The 22491-nt window shown below is 43.9% G+C and overlaps 1 protein-coding gene across 1 annotated transcript; it reads left to right on the top strand.

Moving 5' to 3' along the window:
- Positions 1 to 1463: 1463 nt before the first annotated feature.
- On the top strand, positions 1464 to 22359 carry LOC139552742 (glutamine--fructose-6-phosphate aminotransferase [isomerizing] 2-like). The gene is made up of 19 exons (XM_071364768.1): positions 1464 to 1583; positions 3791 to 3898; positions 4535 to 4639; positions 6987 to 7112; positions 8306 to 8364; positions 9088 to 9222; positions 11680 to 11741; positions 13142 to 13224; positions 13829 to 13946; positions 14184 to 14347; positions 14968 to 15063; positions 15283 to 15380; positions 16783 to 16903; positions 16999 to 17156; positions 17379 to 17493; positions 17702 to 17829; positions 18633 to 18800; positions 19057 to 19218; positions 19447 to 22359. The coding sequence occupies exons 1-19, from the start codon at positions 1577 to 1579 to the stop codon at positions 19489 to 19491; spliced, it is 2058 nt and encodes a 685-aa protein (XP_071220869.1). The 5' UTR covers positions 1464 to 1576; the 3' UTR covers positions 19492 to 22359.
- The last annotated feature ends 132 nt before the right edge of the window (positions 22360 to 22491 follow it).

Raw genomic sequence — 22491 nt, forward strand, 5'->3', positions numbered from 1 at the left:
CGTTCTTCTAGCTGGCCGCACCATCCCACACAGACGTGTCCACAAGAGGCAGAGGTGCTCTTCTGTATGACTACTGATGACGGGGTTGTCCCCTGGTCTACACTGGACTAGGGTGGGGAGCTTTGTGTAAAATCAGACAATGACAACTCTATGCTATATCCTCCTGGACCACATTAAAATGTTATTGAACACACGGACGACTGTGCATTACCATGAAACACATGAAACATTTAAAACCATTAGAATAATGTCTGCCATAGGGAATATAGCCATTAAAAACAAATGGTCCATCTTTGAAAGCCACGTATCATTTTGTCTGAGTAAATGAGTAAGAAACAAAAGATACATATTGTATTATTGTTGTGCTTTGATGTCTTAAACTCTGACACTCCCATCATCCCATCATTTGTCTAATATCACATATATTCTCTTGAGGAGTACTTTACCTTGATGAGAATACACTCTTTGGTGAAATTATGACACTCCAGATCTGGCCATTAGGAAAAGTATCCTGTATCATGTGTGTGTGGTTTGGTTTTACTATTCTTGTGGGGACCAGAAGTCCTCACAAGGACAATAAAACAAGGACAATTTCGTTATGGGTTAGATTTAGTTTCAGGGTTAGTGTTAGGGGCTAAGATTAGGGTTAGGTTAAGGGTTATGGGTTAGGGAAAATAGGATTTTGAATGGGAATACATTTTTCGGTCCCCACAAGGATAGTAAAACCAATGTGTGTGTGTGTGTGTGTACTTGTTTTCCTACATTATCAGGACCCCAATGTCCTCACATTTCAACCGAATGTAGTGAAAATGTAGGAAAACAATAGCTTTTTTGAAGTCAGGACTTTTTTCAGGTCCTGAATTTGTTCAAATGCTATTTTAAGGTTTGGGGTTTTGGGGGTTAGGGTTAGGTTAAGGGTTAGGTATTTAGGGAAAATAGGAATGTCAATGGTCAAACATGTTTACACTCCAGATAGACCATAAATATGTCCAATTTGATGTTTTGGTGCCTGTAGGGCAATTCAGACCTTTTACTGATAAATGAGTTTGTTTCCTATGATCGTGTTTTGTATTTCTGTTTTGCATTGTGTATTTGTATTTGATGTGTATATTTTTGTGATTACAAGGCTCATGTGTAAAAGAGAGCTTGGTCTCAGCATGACTCCCTGTCAAAATAAAGGTTAAAGTGGCAATATGGACCACTTTAACCCAAATTCACATAGAATTGTTAGTTATAGATCTATCATTCTACTTGAAAGCAAGTCTAAGAAACGGTAGATATGTTCTATGTGTGTAATTTCTATGCTTCCAGTTATTAAGTTTTTGTGTCTATTACTTTTGGTTTTGTACACCAGCTTCAAACAGCTGAAAATACAATATTTTTGTTTATGGAAAATATATTTCACAGCGGCTTAGAGGGTACAATGATCCCCCAAACAAGTTGTCAAGGAAACAGGGGGCGGGGTACTGGGTTCCTACACGCCTTCACTTTAAAAGTTGGAGCCCGACATCTCTGATTATCTTCCACAACTTCCAAGACAGTTATCACTTGAAAGACTACGGTATTCTGTTGGACCATGTGTGGTAAGTTAAATGTGTACTATTTCGTGACTATTATGATTATTAGCTAGATAACTTCGTAGCAAATAGCAGTAACTAGCACAGCTGGCTAGCTCGCGAATGGGATACAGTTAATGTCAAATTGACGTCTAAAGTATTTTTTTTTTGTATTTTAGCTAACGCTAACTCTTTTCCTAAACTTAACCTGTTTCTTATAACCTGCTACGTTAATTATCCAAACCTCCTGCGTAAGTTCTCCTAACCTGCTATGAAAAGTATTTTATTTTATGATCAATTCTGACGTAAGAGAGTATCAACTCGACATTCTCCTCAGGATACAGACCGTGGTCACATTAACAGTTACGCCCAGGACCTCATAATGTATATAATAGATCTTTATAATTGTACTGCCATTAAAATGCATATTCATTGGTATTTGTGTAAGTTTCTGCACGCATTTGCATTACTGACCTATGTAGTTTTGTGTCATACTAAACTTGACTAACATTACAAACCTTTACATTACTAACCTCAACATTACAACAACAACAAAAAATAGATAATTCACTAATGTTTGGCTATTGAAAGTAAGACAATACAGTTTGGCATCCCGTATGTAAAACTCGACAGACCACATCTGGACTGCTCTGTTAAACACAGAGCTTTGCATATAGCTGTTAGACCTGGGTCTCTGAAAGGAGCTAATTATCACGGATGAAACAGCTGCTGTCATACTGCTCCAGGCGTTGGAAATACAGTGAGCTCCAAAGGTATTGGGACACTGACACATTTGTGTGTTGTTTTGGCTCTGTACTCCAGCACTTTGGATTTGAAATGATACAATGACGATGAGGTTAAAGTGCAGACTGTCAGCATTAATATGAGGGTATAATCATCCATGTCAGGTGAATCGTTTAGAAATTACAGCACTTTCTGTAAATAGTCCTCCCATTTTAAGGGACCAAAAGTATTGGGACAAATTCACTTACACTGTATGTGTATTAAAGTAGCCAAAAGATTAGTATTTGGGCACATATTCCTAGCACATAATGATTACATTAAGCTTGACTCTACAAACTTGTTGCATGCAGTTGTTGTTTGTTTTGGTTGTGTTTCAGATTATTTTGTGCCCAATAGAAATTAATGGTAAGTAATGTGGATGCTACCATGATTACAGATAATCCTGAATGAATGGTGAATAATGATGAGTGAGAAAGTTAGATGCACAAATATCATACCCCTAAGACATGCTAACCTCTCACCATTACAATAACAGTTTTTTTTTTGGGGGGGGGGTTATATTTGTGTGTCTAACTTTCTCACTCATCATTATTCACAATTAATTCAGGATTATTCATAATCATGGTAGCATCCACATTAATGTAGAAGAGTTTAGAAACGTTCTATTCTTATTCACAATAAAAGTGACTCCAAATGACACAATACATTATTTACCATTAATTTCTATTAGGCAACAAATTAATCTGAAACAACCAAAACAAAACGGTTCACCCGATATGGATGAAAATACCCTCAAATTAAAGCTGACAGTCTGCACTTTAACCTCCATAGTCAATGTATCGTTTCAAATCATCCAAAGTGCTGGAGTACAGAGCCAAAACAACACAAAATGTGTCACTGTCCCAATATTTTTGGAGCTCACTGTAGATCCAGCCCACTGACTCTTCCTACCAACTCATTCAATGTAGCAAAGATGCAACCCCATGTACAATATAATGGATTGAGTCTGTTAGGTGTGTATAAGGGAGGCGAAGTCAGGTGCAGGAGAGCAGAGTAAAATAAATAGGCACACTTTAATTCCGTTCCACAAATGACATACATGCAAAATCAATGTCCCAAAATAACACGGAAACAATAATAAAGTATAGCGCCAGAACTAAACACCATCTAACAATAAACAATTACACACAAAGACAAGTAGGGGAACAGAGGACTAAATACATTCAGTATGATTAGGGAAGGAAAGCCAGGTGTGTATGGAACAAGACAAAACAAATGGAAAGATGAAAAAGGCTAGAAAGCCGGTGATGTCGATCGCCGAACGCCCACCAAACAAGGAGAGGAGCCGACTTCGGCGGAAGTCGTGACAGAGTCTAAGACGTAATGTGGGATACTGGCCGTTGTGAATCATGTCAGTTTGTTATTTCTTGAATATAACACTTTTGTTCTTGTTGAAAAATAAAACAACTTGTACCTTTTATTTCTTGCAGGAATTTTTGCCTACCTGAACTACAGAGTGCCACGGACAAGGAAGGAGATCTTTGACACGCTGGTAAAGGGACTGCAGAGACTTGAGTACAGGGGATATGACTCTGCAGGTAAAAAACCCATAATGTTGTGGTCTTAGGTCTTATTTGATCACAATCATAGACGAGAGACAGTCTCCTTGAGGCCAAGGAAGATATCTTGTCTCCACATAGCCTCTTGATAAAGTCCAACAGGACACTATGGTTCAGGGTTGTAATAATCTCAGTTAACCCAGAACTAAATTCTTGTGTAATTTGATGAGATGCTCATGTTTACATAGTCTGTCCACCAGTGTTGTGTTCGAGAACACCTAAAGCGAAATTCTGACAAGCGCGACAAAGTTAGAAGATATTTTTCAATGAAAGTGAAGGACATTAATGTTACTAGTGAAGTAGGAAGCCCAGTAGGAAGCCCCAATAGGCAATAAGTTATGAATGGGTCATGAGGGAGTGTGGATATTTGGCCTGTCGAAGTGGTTTTATGAGCTGAATGAATTGGAGCTGATAATTATTATAATTTCTTTGCTCAGCTGGTCTCGAGAAGAAATTATGAGTTCTCATTGTTCGAGACCGAGTCAAGACCAAGTAAAAATGTATCTGACAGAGACAAGGCTGAGACACTCACTATGTGGTCTATATTACAACACTGCCATCCACAAGAGATTATGGTTGTAATAGATTCATGTTTTTTCTGCGTTTGGCTTTCAGGTGTCGGAGTGGATGGCCCTAGGAAAAATGACAATGGTGACAGCGTCAACATTTGCCTGATCAAGAAGAGGGGGAAGGTCAAGGCTCTGGATGAGGAGCTCTACAGTAGGCTGAACTCTCTACTCTCCCTCGCTACTCTCCTACATTAAGCTGAACTCTCTACTCTCCCTCGCTATTCTCCTACATTAAGCTGGACTCTACTCTCCTACATTAAGCATTAAGCTGAACTTTCTACTCTCCCTCGCTACTCTCCTACATTAAGGTGAACTCTCTACTCTCCCTCGCTACTCTCCTACATTAAGCTGAACTCTCTACTCTCCCTCGCTGCTCTCCTACATTTAAGCTGGACTCTCTACTCTCCCTCGCTACTCTCCTACATTAAGCTGAACTCTCTACTCTCCCTCGCTACTCTCCTACATCAAGCTGAACTCTCTACTCTCCCTCGCTACTCTCCTACATTAAGCTGAACTCTCTACTCTCCCTCGCTATTCTCCTACATTAAGCTGGACTCTACTCTCCTACATTAAGCATTAAGCTGAACTTTCTACTCTCCCTCGCTACTCTCCTACATCAAGCTGAACTCTCTACTCCCCCTAGCTACTCTCCTACATCAAGCTGAACTCTCTACTCTCCCTCGCTACTCTCCTACATTAAGCTGAACTCTCTACTCTCCCTCGCTGCTCTCCCACATTAAGCTGAACTCTCTACTCTCCCTCGCTACTCTCCTACATTAAGCTGAACTCTCTACTCTCCCTCGCTATTCTCCTACATTAAGCTGAACTTTCTACTCTCCCTCGCTACTCTCCTACATCAAGCTGAACTCTCTACTCTCCCTCGCTACTCTTCTACATTAAGCTGAACTCTCTACTCTCCCTCGCTATTCTCCTACATTAAGCTGAACTCTACTCTCCCTCGCTACTCTCCTACATTAAGCTGAACTCTCTACTCTCCCTCGCTGCTCTCCTACATTAAGCTGAACTCTCTACTCTCCCTCGCTGCTCTCCTACATTAAGCTGGACTCTACTCTCCTACATTAAGCATTAAGCTGAACTCTCTACTCTCCTACATTAAGCATTAAGCTGAACTCTACTCTCCCTCGCTACTCTCCTACATTAAGCTGAACTCTCTACTCTCCCTCGCTGCTCTCCTACATTAAGCTGAACTCTCTACTCTCCCTCGCTACTCTCCTACATTAAGCTGAACTCTACTCTCCTACATTAAGCTGAACTCTCTACTCTCCCTCGCTACTCTCCTACATTAAGCTGAACTCTCTACTCTCCCTCGCTACTCTCCTACATTAAGCTGAACTCTCTACTCTCCCTCGCTACTCTCCTACATTAAGCTGAACTCTCTACTCTCCCTCACTGCTCTCCTACATTAAGCTGAACTCTCACATTAAGCTGAACTCTCTACTCTCCCTCGCTACTCTCCTACATCAAGCTGAACTCTCCTCTCCTTCGCTACTCTCCTACATTACGCTGAACTCTCTACTCTCCCTCGCTACTCTCCTACATTAAGCTGAACTCTCTACTCTCCCTCGCTGCTCTCCTACATCAAGCTGAACTCTCTACTCTCCCTCGCTACTCTCCTACATTAAGCTGAACTCTCTACTCCCCCTCGCTACTCTCCTACATTAAGCTGAACTCTCTACTCTCCCTCGCGACTCTCCTACATTAAGCTGAACTCTCTACTCTCCCTCGCTATTCTCCTACATTAAGCTGGACTCTACTCTCCTACATTAAGCATTAAGCTGAACTTTCTACTCTCCCTCGCTACTCTCCTACATTAAGGTGAACTCTACTCTCCCTCGCTACTCTCCTACATCAAGCTGAACTCTCTACTCTCCCTCGCTACTCTCCTACATTAAGGTGAACTCTCTACTCTCCCTCGCTATTCTCCTACATCAAGCTGAACTCTCTAGTCTCCCTCGCTACTCTCCTACATCAAGCTGAACTCTCTACTCTCCCTCGATACACTCCTACATTAAGGTGAACTCTCTACTCTCCCTCGCTGCTCTCCTACATCAAGGTGAACTCTACTCTCCCTCGCTACTCTCCTACATTAAGCTGAACTCTCTACTCTCCCTCGCTACTCTCCTACATCAAGCTGAACTCTCTACTCTCCCTCGCTACTCTCCTACATCAAGCTGAACTCTACTCTCCCTCGCTGCTCTCCTACATCAAGCTGAACTCTCTACTCTCCCTCGCTACTCTCCTACATCAAGCTGAACTCTCTACTCTCCCTCTCTTACTCAGCTCCATACCACTCTACTTAAGTCAACTCCACTACCTTCTCCTATACTAATTTCTACCTGTTCACAGGCTAGTACTACGTATTAGCCAATGCTTAGTATGTTTCTCACTGCTTCGGTGTGTGTTCTGTCCTGTTGAGAATGAACGATCAGTGCTTTTACATATTGATGTTTTAGTCTGATCGTTGATTGTGTGATCAGAGAACGACTCCATTGACCTGGACATTGAGCTGGACACACACTTTGGCATTGCTCACACCCGCTGGGCGACACATGGAGAGCCCAACGCTGTCAACTGCCATCCACACCGCTCCGACAAGAATAACGGTAAGAACACACTCGTACTGTAGGATCCCACATTAGATGGTGAGAATTACTGAAGCAATGTTAGTACAGTATTAAGTGGTTTGTAAACACACTATAATGCAGTCATTCACTCAATATAAGAGAACCGGGGTACAATATAATGTGTCCCCATTGGCTTTACATTGCAGCCCCTAAAAGAGCATCTTAGAAACATTCATCTGGTTTACCATTTAGAGGTCGTTAACTGACCCCTGTTGTTGCCTTCATTTAATGGGCCCTGCTTTCTTTAAGGAAGAGAAACACCGGAAAGCAGATGAAAACTTTAAAGAGAAAGGGGTCAGGGGTCATTTTTGATAGATAATGAGACGGCTTAACTCCATGCTGTCTGATGTATTGCCTGGTGTCCTAGCCTGCCTGAGCTTTCTCCTGAGGCCTATGCAGTTGTGCTTGAGTTCACCTTAGAGAGTATCTCCATCATGATAGTAAATCATAGAGAAACCAGGATCTTCTCCTATGACAGGGATCATCAACTAGATTCAGCCACGGACCAATTTTTTTTATTTGTAGTTTTTTTTATTGAGTGGATTGTCGGGTGGCCAGAACATAATAATTTGTAGACCGCACATTGACCGCTTATTGCGGTCAATGTGCATAATAATTTGAATCCTAATAATAATAATTTGAATCCTTGAATCCTTGCTTACATTTGTATAGGATCACGTGTCTCTCTATAATGGGTGGGAATACTTAGATTTCCAAAATTAAAATCACTTGGAGCTGATTTCCTGGTCCAATAATGGTGAAATAATAATAATAATAATAATATATTGGCTCAGAAAACTATTGGCCAAATAAAACCACCTGTGGGCTGCCAGTTGTGGAACTCTGGCCTAGGACATAAAACAAGAGAGACTGTGACCTTAAATACAAGCACGTTTGTGCTTCTGCATGTACATTGCTTGCTCTTTGAGGTTTTAGCCTGGGTATCTGTAAAGCACTTTGTGACAAGTGCTGACGTAAAAAGGTTTATGAAATAAAATAGATTGATTGTTTGTTTGAAAGACTAATTAGAGCAGAGTAGATATTTACTTACAGTAATTACACTGTAGCTATTAACCCATGTTTGACACAAGATAATGTTACGCTGTCACAGAGGAATAGGCATTCTGTGAATGCCAAAATATTTGACATGTGATCTCTGTTCTTCACCTTAGAATTTGTTGTGATCCACAATGGCATCATCACTAACTACAAGGAGCTCAGGAAATACCTGGTAAGTTGTGAGAACACACAAGGCATTCCAATCTGGACATTTATTTACACACCTTGAACACATTATTGCTACTAGACCTTTGTGCACGGGTATACAGCTCTGTACAGACGTCATAAACCAGAAGAAGTGTGAAGACCACACAGACCCGTAGGCCGTTGGTCAGTAGGCCCAATAGAGATCATATATGTGGGGTTTGTTTGTAGACTTTAGCAAATGTTATTTAATGAAAGGGCATTACAGTATTCTATTTCTGTAGCGTGGATGTTTAAAGGTGTTGACGTAGAAATGGAATCGATAGAACTGGCCTCCCCATAATGGGTGGACTGGCAGCCATTGCGAGTGTACCCATTAGTTTACCAGTGAAATTACCAGGGTCAGAGTTACCAAGCCCTTTCTATGGATTCTATTTCTGTTGTTGTTGATGGGTCAGACCGTAGATTCCTGTACAGATTGTCAGTTGTTTATTATCTACTTCACTTGCTTTGGCAATGTTAACATGTTTCCCATGCCAATAAATCCCCTTGAATTGAATTGTCTTGTCTTTGCCATTCATGGATGCGGTATGTCAGGGTCTGCATTGCTAGTTAATTAGCCAGACTGAGCTAATAACTGAGACTGACAGTTAGGCTACATCTCTTATTTTTGTTGAGAGAAAGGTTGTCTGTTTTGAAGGTTGTCGTGTCTGTAACTAACAGCAGTGTTTTATTTGTATACTGCCGTCAGAAATCCAAGGGGTACAAGTTTGAGTCGGAGACGGACACCGAGGTCATCCCCAAGCTGATTAAATATGTCTATGACAACAGCGAGAGCGATTATGTGTCCTTCTCCACCCTGGTGGAGCGCGTCATCCAGCAGCTGGTAAGCGTCATGGAGGGGTGTGGGTTCTTCTGGGAAAATCTCAGTATATGACCACACACAATTAACAGTCCTGTCTGCATGTGGTAGGGTAGCTGATTATGTTGTGACAAACAAACTGAATTCATTTAGGATATGTCAGCTGGGGTTGTGTGTTGCAATGCCCCCCCCCCCCCCCCCCGTCTGGCTTGTTTTACTGGTTCCCTTTAACCTCATCGCATAATCAACAGCAGTTGTCCGTATGTAGCAGCTAACCTAATGCCCTCCACAACCTGAAAGGAAAAGGTTTTTAGGGTCTAAAAGTCCTGCTGTGTTCAGTGTGCTGGGATCTGGTTGAGTCTGGTTTTAGAAGTGGCTCTGAAAGATGACCTAATATCCTGTATATCAGCCCACCCCACCCAACTACCCCAGAAGAAAACGAAGACCTCACTCTGTAGCTTCAATAAAAGAAGGGGAAAGTTGAACAAAGAGATTAGCTCTTGGCATAATTGAAAACAGACTGAATCATAAGCTGTGTGTGTGTGTTTATTTGTTTTACATTTCTCCTCCCCTCTCAGTTTGGCCAATGAGAGAGCTCAGGGCTAGGGAGCAGAGTAGTGCTTCCACAGAGAGGCCTCTTATTCCTCCTACAGCCTGAGTGTGTGGAGCTCAGTTTCTCTGCCTCCCAGCGTACCCCATCTATCACCCTGCCTTCCAGCGTACCCCATCTATCTCACAGCATACCCCATCTCCTCACCTTACTGGGCCCCTGGGCTGGGGTTTAGTCAGGGGATAGAGGGAGGAGGGAACATAGTGGCTGGGCTGGGGTTTAGGCAGGGGATAGAGGGAGAAGGGAGCATAGTGGATGGGCTGGGGTTTAGGCAGGGGATAGAGGGAGGAGGGAGCATAGTGGCTGGGCTGGGGTTTAGGCAGGGGATAGAGGGAGGAGGGAGCATAGTGGCTGGGCTGGGGTTTAGGCAGGGGATAGAGGGAGGAGGGATGGAGGAGGGAGCATAGTGGCTGGGCTGGGGTTTAGGCAGGGGATAGAGGGAGGAGGGAACATAGTGGATGGGCTGGGGTTTAGGCAGGGGATAGAGGGAGGAGGGAGCATAGTGGCTGGGCTGGGGTTTAGGCAGGGGATAGAGGGAGGAGGGAACATAGTGGATGGGCTGGGGTTTAGTCAGGGGATAGAGGGAGGAGGGAGCATAGTGGCTGGGCTGGGGTTTAGGCAGGGGATAGAGGGAGGAGGGAACATAGTGGCTGGGCTGGGGTTTAGGCAGGGGATAGAGGGAGGAGGGAACATAGTGGATGGGCTGGGGTTTAGGCAGGGGATAGAGGGAGGAGGGAGCATAGTGGCTGGGCTGGGGTTTAGGCAGGGGATAGAGGGAGGAGGGAGCATAGTGGCTGGGCTGGGGTTTAGGCAGGGGATAGAGGGAGGAGGGAACATAGTGGCTGGGCTGGGGTTTAGGCAAGGAATAGAGGGAGGAGGGAGCATAGTGGCTGGGCTGGGGTTTAGGCAGGGGATAGAGGGAGGAGGGAGCATAGTGGCTGGGCTGGGGTTTAGGCAGGGGATAGAGGGAGGAGGGAGCATAGTGGCTGGGCTGGGGTTTAGGCAGGGGATAGAGGGAGGAGGGAACATAGTGGCTGGGCTGGGGTTTAGGCAGGGGATAGAGGGAGGAGGGAACATAGTGGCTGGGCTGGGGTTTAGGCAGGGGATAGAGGGAGGAGGGAACATAGTGGCTGGGCTGGGGTTTAGGCAGGGGATAGAGGGAGGAGGGAACATAGTGGCTGGGCTGGGGTTTAGGCAGGGGATATAGGGAGGAGGGAACATAGTGGCTGGGCTGGGGTTTAGGCAGGGGATAGAGGGAGGAGGGAGCATAGTGGCTGGGCTGGGGTTTAGGCAAGGGATAGAGGGAGGAGGGAACATAGTGGCTGGGCTGGGGTTTAGGCAGGGGATAGAGGGAGGAGGGAACATAGTGGCTGGGCTGTGGTTTAGGCAGGGGATAGAGGGAGGAGGGAACATAGTGGCTGGGCTGGGGTTTAGGCAAGGGATAGAGGGAGGAGGGAACATAGTGGCTGGGCTGGGGTTTAGGCAGGGGATAGAGGGAGGAGGGAACATAGTGGCTGGGCTGTGGTTTAGGCAGGGGATAGAGGGAGGAGGGAACATAGTGGCTGGGCTGGGGTTTAGGCAGGGGATAAAGGGTTCAGCTGATTTGCCATAGTTTCCTATCTTTTTGTCCTCTATTGCTTTCCTTTGACTGATGTCTATTGGGTTTAGCCTGTCTAGGGACTGATGTCGGACATGAGTGCAGGCTATGAAGTTTAAACATTATAGTGCATCTGACTGTTGTTGATGACTCATTGTTTCAATATCATCCTGGCCTAAATGAGATCATATTGGATGTGAATTCACTGAGGTCTACAGGATGTAATTTCTGACACCGCTAACTTGCTGTCCTCCTTTTGTCTCTTCTCTCCAAGGAAGGGGCTTTTGCTCTTGTTTTCAAAAGCATCCACTTCCCGGGGGAAGCTATAGCCACCAGGTCAGTATGATCCCTCTGACATTTCTCTACTCGGCCCCATCACTTCTATCTCACACGTTCGCCCAGCCTACCAGAACACTTTACCTTCCATTATAGATTGACCCCCTGCCCAACCTCTAACCCTGTTGATGATCTCAAGGGTTGCATAATATCCTGTAGAACTCTCACTAAGCACAAAGTTCCGTGGAAGTTTAAGTGGAAGCCCCTGACTCAGGGAATCTGATCCTGTTTCAGAGTTCTGTCACCACATGCCCACTATGATGCAATGTTCTGGTGAAACAGTAAAGCCAGGTATGAACAAGGCATGATGGTTGTGTAAGAAACTTATACAAGTTTTGTCATCCTTTTTATCAGCATAATGTTAACTGTATACCTGTAAAAGTGGCACAGTAAGCAACACTGTTCACTGTGTGTCTGGCTGTCTGTGTCTGTGCAAACTAGTGGTTGTGTGTGTTTTATGTTAGTTAAGATTTCTCCTCCCCTCTCAGTTTTCAAATGAGAGAGCTCAATGGGCTAGGGACCAGCGTGGAGCTTTTCCAGAGAGGGCTCTTATCCACTGAGTGTAGTTTACTGTCTCTTGTCAGAGTTGCTTTCCAGGGGAAAGAATGGTTACAATTAAGTCATTCTACAAGTGTTTGTAGTTCCTCATCCCCTCCATTCAACAATGCCCTCCTTCATGGTATTGTTGCTTGATATTGGCCGCTTTTCCTTCCAGTTCTCTGCTGCCAATGACTGGAATGAATTGCAAAAATCACTGAAGCTGGTCTTATATCTCCCTCTCTAACTTTAAGCATCAGAATTTCTGCAGGCCAGGGCCACTGGTCTAACCATAAAGATTTCAGGGTATTATAATGAACAAAACAAGACTGTACAAGACCAAATTGAGTGATGTTTGTGGTGTGTGGGATGCTGTTGGCCTGTCTTTATAGCTGAGTGAACGGATGTGGTCTACTCTGTGTGGGAGAAAGTGGAGGGTGTGTTATGACTGCCTTTGTCTATTCTAAGAGAGCGTGTCTCAGACAGCGGTTTGATTTGGCCCAAAAAATGTAGGTCTAGTTCATACCAGTTTCTCACATTGGCTCACTCTCTCATTCCAGCCTCAGCCTCAGACTCAGCCTCTCTCATTCCAGCCTCAGCCTTTAACGGCCTCTGTCACTGTCATCCTCTCTCAGTCTCTCATTCCAGCCTCAGCCTCTCTAACGGACTCTGTCACTGTCAAACTCTCTCACTCTGCCTCAGTCCAGCCTCAGCCTCTAATGGCCTCTGTCACTGTCATCCTCTCTCACCCTGTGTCATTCCAGCCTCAGCCTCTAACGGGCTCTGTGACTGTCAAACTCTCTCACTCTGCCTCAGTCCAGCCTCAGTCTCTAACGTACTCTGTCACTGTCATCCTGCCTTAGGAGAGGAAGTCCTCTGCTGATTGGCGTGAGGAGCAAGTATGAGCTGTCTATGGAACAGATTCCTATTCAGTACAACAGTACTGGTGAGTCCCTCATTACCTTCTCTCTCTGGGTGCCTCTGGAAACTAGGCCAGCTGTTGGCAGACAACTCTTGATGGCGGCAAACTGATACCTTTAGTCCTGGTGTTTTTAAGTATTCTCCTTTTATAATTTGTAACACCCCTGTTGTGTACTGTAGCTGTAATGAGCACGTGGAGTTGTAGGTTGGGATTTGTGAGCGAAGTTGCTTGTGCAATCTCGTCTGTATAGGTAAAGTGCTGTTTGTCATCAAGCAGAGCACTTAGCTTGACATTTTTATGAATTTATGTCAACTTTAGCTCTCAACTTTCTTGTGCTCGGAACCATGCTTTTGATACATATGTTTTCATTTAGCTGGAAATAAACATGACTGATTTGAAATGAAGTGTAATATTAAGGAGGTGAAAAGGGAAACTTACCAAAGACAAAATGTTAAGAACACCCTTTCACCTTTTTGGGTGAGCCTAAATAATATCTGTCTGTAATGTTTAGTGTCAATTACATTTCAGAAGGTTTAGTAATGAGTTATGTTATACAACTGAAGTTCCTTCTGGAAAAATACATTCTGTTCTATTATGTTCTGTCTGCATGACCGTGTCTACTTTCCAGGTCACTTTATAGAAGGCATCCAGCAGAGGAACTTCAGAAACAGGGTGGACAGCACCGTAGCCTTGCACTCAGTCAGTGACAGGAAGGCAGTGGAGTTCTACTTTGCTTCTGATGCCAGGTGAGAGCCACGAGAACATGAATCTCCCCTCAACTGGATAACTAACCCCAGATGTAATTCATGTAGCTCCTCCAGTTCAATATTGATTGTGTTCTACACTCCTATCTACTGGCCGTCAACTGTCATTACATGTACTTATTCATGTACTGTATATTACTGCCATGTTCCTTACACGCTCTTATGGGGGGGAAAAATCCAAATAAATACATATCTCTGTCCTTCCTGCTTCACCCCTAGTGCCATCATTGAACACACCAACAAGGTGATCTACCTGCGGGATGATGACATAGCAGCGGTGGCCGAGGGCAAGCTGTCCCTGCACCGTATGAGCCGCTGTGCCGGGGAGGACCCTAACCGGGCCATCCAGACCCTACAGATGGAGCTGCAGCAGATCATGAAAGGTCAGGGGTCATCACAACACACAGTCACACACTGATAACAAGAGCCCTGTATTTAGAGAGTTGGAAGGTTTCTGATGCATTGACATGACACTACAACATTCTATGGCAGCCATTTTAGTGGCCCGTTAACATGACATGGGGAATATTTCAACTATGTAACGGATTGTCTAGAATTAGAACAATATTACACATTCTAAAAGTTAGCCCCACCGCTCTAAATACATGGCTCTGCTGCTAACCAATCAGTGTACAGTAGATACGGCCAGGGTTATGCAGAGGTGCTGGGATAGTTAGAATTATTAAGTACTTAATAGCTATGTGCAGTTTTCAGAAATGAGTGAGAGCCTGATGCAGTCTTCTTTCACTTGGGGTCTGTATTCCTGGGTGATCTGTTATTGGGGTTGGTATTGATGCATAACATGGATATTTATATGTACATATTCTTATTCATCCCTTTACATTTGTGTGTATTTGTGTGTGTATAAGGTAGTTGTTGTGAATTTGTTAGATTCTACTTCATAGTCGGAACTAGAAGCACAAGCATTTCGCTACACTCGCATTAACATCTGCCAACCATGTGTATGTGACCAATAAACTTTGATTTGGATGTTGACTCACAGGGAACTTCAAAGCCTTCATGCAGAAGGAGATTTTTGAGCAGCCAGAGTCTGTCTTCAACACCATGAGAGGAAGAATCTGTTTTGACACCAACACAGGTATGGCATAGTCTGAAATCCCCTCAATGTACTCCGTGTGATGCTAAACATGACGACGAGTGGCGTAGGAGTAGGAGTAGAATGATAACTCAACAGACTGGTACCCAGGCTAGGTATGACACACACAGTACCCCAAACAGATAACTTTAGAAATAGATCCGTAGCTGAAGATCAGAAAGGCGTCTTGTTTTGTATCAGAGATGTGCTTTTGATCACCAGTGGTCCTGGGGGGGCTGAAAGACCATCTGAAGGAGATCAGACGCTGCAGACGCCTCATCCTGATTGGCTGTGGGACCAGTTTCCATGCTGGAGTGGCGGTGAGTGCTAAACGGGTCAGGGGGGGCGATTGATGGACATTTTGCTGTAGACCGAGTAGGAGATTCACTAAGTGACACTTGTGTGGGTGTAACGAGAAAGATCCTGTATGGGTCCTGGTCCTGTATTGCTCAGTTGGAGCGGGACACTAGTCCGGATGCATATAAGAAATCTCGCTACGACCTTCAACGAGCCATCAAATAGGCAGTTCTTACTTTCACTACTAGAGGGTGATCTGACAATTTCTGGGGGGGTCTGCACTCCCAAAGTTTTTGACTGTTTTTGTGCTTGCCAGTTAGCTAGCTGTTCTCAGCTCTTAGCAGCCAATGGCTAGCAGTTTGTTACTGGCGATTTAAAAACGTATGATTGCCATCATTTCTTCAAGTCATTATTGAATGTAACAAATCAAGCCGTTGCCCGACTATTAAAAGGGACAGGCGGCTATTTGAGACTCAGCGTTTAGATTGAAGTTTTACGGTGTGCGGCTGCTCGGCCATGGAAACCCATTTCATGACGCTCCAGACGAACTGTTCCAGTGTTGACATTGCTTCCTGAGTCAGTTTGGAACTCGGTAGTGAGTGTTGCAACCGAGGACAGACGATTTTTATGCGGTACGTGCTTCAGCACTCGGCGGTCCCATTCTGTGAGCTTGTGTGGCCTACCACTTGGCAGCGGAGCCATTGTTGCTCCTAGACGTTTCCACTTCACAATAACAGCACTTACAGTTGACCGGGGCAGTTTTAGCAGGGCAGAAATTTGACGAACTGACTTGTTCAAAAGGTGGCGTCCTGTGACGGTGCCACTTTGAAAGTCACTGAGCTCTTCAGTAAGGCCATTCTACTGCCAATGTTTGTCTATGGAGATTGCATGGATGTGTGCTCGATTTTATACATCGGTCAGCAATGGGTGTGGCTGAAATAGCCGAATCTACTAATTTGAAGGAGTGTCCACATACACTATATATACACAAAAGTATCTACCTCATTTACCTGGTACCCATGTATATAGCCAAGTTATCGTTACTCATTGTGTATTTATTCCGTGTGTTACTATTTTTCTCTGCATTGTTGGGAACGTCCCGTATGTTAGCATTTCACTGTTAGTCTACACCTGTTGTTTTACGAAGCATGTGACAAATAAAATGTGTATTTTATTTGGTAGAGCATGGCACTTGCAACGTCAGGATTGTGGCTTCGATTCCTGAGACCACCCGCACATAAGAAATGTACGCACACTTCACTGTGGGTCGTTTTGGATAATAGCATCTGCTAAATGGCTTATATTAAGACAAAGGACTCAAATAGTCCAGACTCCAGGCTGAACAGTCGGTTGTTCATAGATGAAAAATAGAGTGATTGATGATACCCAGCACGGATAAATGAAACCCTTCCTTGATGCCTCCAGACCAGACAGATTCTGGAGGAGTTGACTGAACTGCCTGTGATGGTGGAACTGGCCTCTGATTTCCTGGACCGCATCACTCCTGTCTTTAGAGATGACGTCTGCTTCTTCATCAGCCAGTCTGGTACGTGAGACTGCACATTATCTGGTCAGATATGGTGCTAGCTGCGATCGATTGTGCTTTGTTTCACAAGACGCTATGACTCCACCTCCTTCCAGGTGAGACAGCAGACACCCTGATGACGCTGCGTTACTGTCAGGGCCGTGGAGCTTTGACGGTGGGCGTCACCAACACAGTGGGCAGCTCCATCTCCAGGGAGACAGACTGTGGCATTCACATCAACGCTGGCCCTGAAATCGGCGTGGCCAGCACCAAGGTACACTAGCACCACCACCACCACACTGCTGTCTGTTCACAGGGAAGCCTCAGTTAATGTGAGCTCAGTGGTGTTGTACTGAGCACGGCGACTATATTGATATCATGATTCACATGTGTACATAGATTGAGGTTTGGAGGAGATGGTGTACTGTGTTTATGCGAGTGCCTCGTAGACTAGTGTTTGTGCATGACTGCTCACAGTGCCCCATACTTTCTCCAGGCGTACACCAGCCAGTTTGTGGCCCTCACCATGTTTGGTTTGATGATGAGTGAGGACAGAATCTCAATGCAGAAGAGGAGACTGGAGATCATCAACGGATTGAGGATGCTGCCAGGTCAGCCTGACTCTCTGTGCCTCTCGTTACCCCCCCCCCCCCCCCCCTTATAACCTCCACCCCTCTCATAGCCCCTGTCAACTCCTTATCTATAACCTCTAGCCACCCCTGTCATTTTACACTCCTTATCTGTCTACCTCCAATGCATTCCCTCACTGTGACGTCCTTGTGAGCTAATGCAGAATGTGTATGGTGTTCCTCTCCTCAGGGTTGATTAAGGAGGTTCTGACTCTGGACGATCAGATCAAAAACATTGCAAGCGAGCTGTACCAGCAGAGGTCCCTGCTGGTTATGGGCCGTGGTTACAACTACGCCACCTGTATGGAGGGGGCACTGGTGAGCACTGAAACTACTCTTCATGCAGGGCTCTCCGACCCTGTTCCTGGAGATCTACCCTCCTGTAGGTTTTAACTCCAACCCTGTTCCTGGAGATCTATCCTCCTGTAGGTTTTAACTCCAACCCTGTTCCTGGAGAGCTACCCTCCTGTAGGTTTTAACTCCAACCCTGTTCCTGGAGATCTACCCTCCTGTAGGTTTTAACTCCGACCCTGTTCCTGGAGATCTACCCTCCTGTAGGTTTTAACTCCGACCCTGTTCCTGGAGAGCTACCCTCCCATGTGGTCTAGTGGATCCTTGTGGTGGGCTGGGCGCCTGCAGGCTGACTTTGGTCGTCAGTTGAACTCTGTTTCCCCCGACACATTGGTGCAGCTGGCTTCCGGGTTAAGCGAACGGGTGTTAAGGAGCGAGTTAAGGTGTTAAGGAAGCACGACTCGACCTTCGCCTCTCCCGAGCCCGTTGGGGAGTTGCAGTGATGAGACGAGATCGAAAAAGGGGGTAAAAAAATTGAGAACGGTAAGCTCTCCAAGAACAGGGTTGGAGAGCCTCGGGGTAAAGAGCTCCCGAGTGGCGCAGTGGTCTAAGGCACTGCATCCAGGCTGTATCACAACCGGCTGTGATTAGGAGTACGATAGGGCGGTGCACAATTGGCCCAGCGTTGTCCGGGTTTGGCTGGTGTAGGCCGTTGTTGTAAATAAGAATTTGTTCTTAACTGACTTGCCTAGTTAAATTAAAAATGTCAAATAACTCTCAGGAGGACCAGGTGGCTTATCGACTTTCATTTTATTATTTTCCTGTTACAGAAAATCAAAGAGATCACGTACATGCACTCAGAGGGCATCCTGGCTGGGGAGCTGAAGCACGGTCCCCTGGCTCTCATCGACAAACACATGCCTGTCATTATGATCATCATGAAAGACGCCTGCTACACCAAGTGTCACAACGCTCTGCAGCAGGTCACTGCACGCCAGGTGAGACACACACACACACACACACACACACACACACACACACACACACACACACACACACACACACACACACACACACACACACACACACACACACACACAGAGGGGGGGACTCTCTCCCTCTCTCTGACTTTGCCATTCAGTAGCTTTTGTACCCCCTGCTATTCAAAAATAATTCACCTGAGGGAATATCACAATGGACAGAATAGATTAATGATTATATCATTATTGATGCTGTTTTCCCCCTTCCTGTCAGGGGCGGCCCATTATCCTGTGTTGCCAGGACGACCCTGAGATCACTAAGAATGCTTACAAGACCATTGAGTTGCCACAGACAGTGGACTGCCTTCAGGGCGTCCTCAGTGTTATTCCTCTCCAGCTCATGTCCTTCCACTTGGCTGTGCTCCGAGGATACGATGTAAGTCACCAGGCCCCAATGGTCCTCTGTTTTAGCCGACAGCAGTCATAGTATGTGTTGTGTATGAGGGTGTTTTTATAAAGCTGTGTGCGTGCTCTGTGTGCGTGCTCTGTGTGCGTGCTCTGTGTGCGTGCTCTGTGTGCGTGCTCTGTCTGCGTGCTCTGTCTGCGTGCTCTGTACGTGTGCGAGACCTTAACACTAATGTTGATTTTCTTTCCGTCTTCTCAGGTGGACTGCCCCAGGAACCTAGCCAAGTCTGTGACAGTGGAGTAACTACTAGTTTCAAACCAGTCAAAATACCATAGTGCAGTCAGGCGTGTCTTTCTCTGTACTGTGTGTGTTGGCAGGTACTGGAATGTGTAATTTTAACTGGGTGTTTATCAGGGTTTGGGTCAATTTGAATTGAAGGCAGTCCATTCAGGAAGTAAACTGAAATTCCAATTAAATTATTGAGAAAATGTATTTTCAATGACTTCAATCAACTTAAAAGGAAAACCTATTTAGAAATGTTGGGATTTTCAATTAAAATCCTGAATTTACTGACTTCAATTTTAATTGACCCCAACCCTGGTATTTATGGTAGACGTTAAACTCTGAAGAGTCGTCATGACTAAAGTTGTGTGTTGGAGTTCTATCAGTGAGTTAAATTCAATGACGTTTACTCAATAAGTGCCTTGTGAATTTTTATATTTTTTATTTTTATATATATACATAAGGAAGGGACATCTATATTCTATTCTATTCTGTTTACTGCTCGGCACTGAAGCAAAGGAACAATGTCAGAGCCTATTGTTTACATTTAGTCTCGAAATGTTTACAGTTGTGCAATACGTAGACTGACAAGGACTAAAGTGTCTTGGTGTTTGTTTGTAATAGCTCGCACATCATTTAATTTGCATGATGCCTACTATACCTTTTTAAACAGTGAAGGAACAGTTGAATCTTAACATTACAGAAGGTAGAGAGATAATATGCTTTGACAATTATGTATTCCAACTCTCTATTCCTCTGTATTTGTTTGAGCCAAAGAGAAAACAAGCAAAGGACTGTTGGCTATATGGACAATTTCTCGTTTGATGTCCTCTTTCCAACGGGAAAATATATGAGTACTTTGAGGCTGTTACTGTATAAAGCCCTTATCATATGCAAACTATTTTAGACCAAACGCGTGTACATGTACATTGCGATATATGTTTAAAATTGTAGATATTTATTGTATTTTATCTCTGATTATTAGTCTTACTTGTCTAGTTTTGAATAGGCCAGAATCTATCCCCTAATCTTTGACTATGTATATTACTTTACATTTTTTTTTAAATACAATTATTTTTTACCCTTTATGTTTGTGTGTGTGATGGTTTCCAGATCATATAGTGCTAGCTGAATGAAGACCAATATTCTCTTGATTTGATTTCATCTATATAAATACAGTACCAGTCAAAAGTTTGGGGACACCTATTCATTCCAAAAATGTTCTATATTTAACTATTTTCTACATTGTAGAGTAATAGTGAAGACATCAAAACTATGAAGTAACACATATGGAATCATGTAGTAACCAAAAAAGTGTTAAACAAATCAAAATATATTTTAGATTCTTCAAAGTAGCCACCCTTTGCCTTGATGACAGCTTTGCACACTCTTGACATTCTCACAACCAGCTGGAATGCTTTTCCAACAGTCTTGAAGGAGTTCCCACATATGCTGAGCACTTGTTGGCTGCTTTTCCTTCACTCTGCGGTCCAACTCATCCCAAACCATCTCAATTGGGTTGAGGTTGGGTGATTGTGGAGGCCAGGTCATCTGATGTAGCACTCCATCACTCTCCTTCTTGGTAAAATATCCCTTACACAGCCTGGAGGTGTGTTTTGGGTCATTGTCCTGTTGAAAAACAAATGATAGTCCCACTAAGCGCCAACCAGATGGGATGGCGTATCGCTGCAGAATGCTGTGGGAGCCATGCCGGTTAAGTGTGCCTTGAATTCTAAATAAATCACTGACAGTGTCACCAGCAAAGCACCATCACACCACCTCCTCCATGCTTCATGGTGGGAACCACACAAGCGGAGAACATCCGTTTATCTACTCTGTGTCTTACAAAGAGTTGTAACCAAAAATCTCAAATTTGGACTCAACAGACCAAAGGACAGATTTCCACCGGTCTAATGTCCATTGCTTGTGTTTATTGGCCCAAGCAAGTCTCTTCTTAGTAATGTCCTTTAGTAGCAATTCGACCATGAAGGCCTGATTTACGCAGTCTCCTCTGAACAGTTGATGTTGAGATGTGTCTGTTACTTGAGGTATTGAAGTACTGTGTACTGTGAAGTATTTATTTGGGCTGCAATTTTGGGTGCAGTTAACTCTAATGAACTTATCCTCTGCAGCAGAGTCAACTCTGGGTCTTCCTTTCCTGTGGTGGTCCTCATAAGAGACAGTTTCATCATAGCACTTGATGGTTCTTGTGACTGCACTTGGAAGAAACTTTCAAAGTTCTTGAAATTTTCCACATTGACTGACCTTCATATCTTAAAGTAATGATGTACTGTCATTTCTCTTTGCTTATTTGAGCTTGGTCTTTTACCAAATAGGGCTATTATCTGTATACCACCGCTAACTTGTCACAACACAACTGATTGGCTCAAACGCATTAAGAAGGAAAGAAATTCCATAAATTTTAACAAAGCACACCTGTTAATTGAAATGTGATCCAGGTGACTACCTCATGAAGCTGTTTGAGAGAATGCCAAGAGTGTGCAAACCTGTCATCAAGGCAAAGGTTGTAGTTGTAAATGAGAACTTGTTCTCAACTAGCCTACCTGGTTAAACAAATAAAAAATAAATACATTTAAAAAGGGTGGCTACTTTGAAGAATCTCAAATATAAAATATATTTTGTTTTGTTTAACACTTTTTTGATAACTACATGATTCCATATGTGTAATTTCATAGTTCTGATGTCTTCACTATTACTCTACAATGTAGAAAATAGTAAAAAAAAAAACAACAACCTTGGAATGAGTAAGTGTGTCCAAACTTTTGACTAGTACTGTATATAACCATGAATGCCTAGACTAGATATATTGTCTCTTCTCCTCCAGATATGTAACAATATTTATAGAAAAATAAATATTTATTCCCATTATTTTTTGTCAATGTGTTTTCTTTTTTAAATCTTTAGTGTGCAACTTGAAGTGTTTACAGGAATGATGTATGTAAACCCTGAATTGCAAATGCTATATATTGGCCATTGAGAGGATCTGAAGCCACCTGTTGG

This window comes from Salvelinus alpinus, chromosome 24, assembly GCF_045679555.1.
Source record: "Salvelinus alpinus chromosome 24, SLU_Salpinus.1, whole genome shotgun sequence".
In the NCBI taxonomy this organism is placed as follows: Eukaryota; Metazoa; Chordata; class Actinopteri; order Salmoniformes; family Salmonidae; genus Salvelinus; species Salvelinus alpinus.

What these genes read in the sequence shown, in the direction of transcription:
- LOC139552742 (XM_071364768.1), top strand. An exon ending in AGGAGCTCAGGAAATACCTG is followed by an intron (nt 8,365 to 9,087) that starts GTAAGTTGTGAG and finishes TACTGCCGTCAG; the next exon opens with AAATCCAAGGGGTACAAGTT. An exon ending in TATTCAGTACAACAGTACTG is followed by an intron (nt 13,225 to 13,828) that starts GTGAGTCCCTCA and finishes TCTACTTTCCAG; the next exon opens with GTCACTTTATAGAAGGCATC.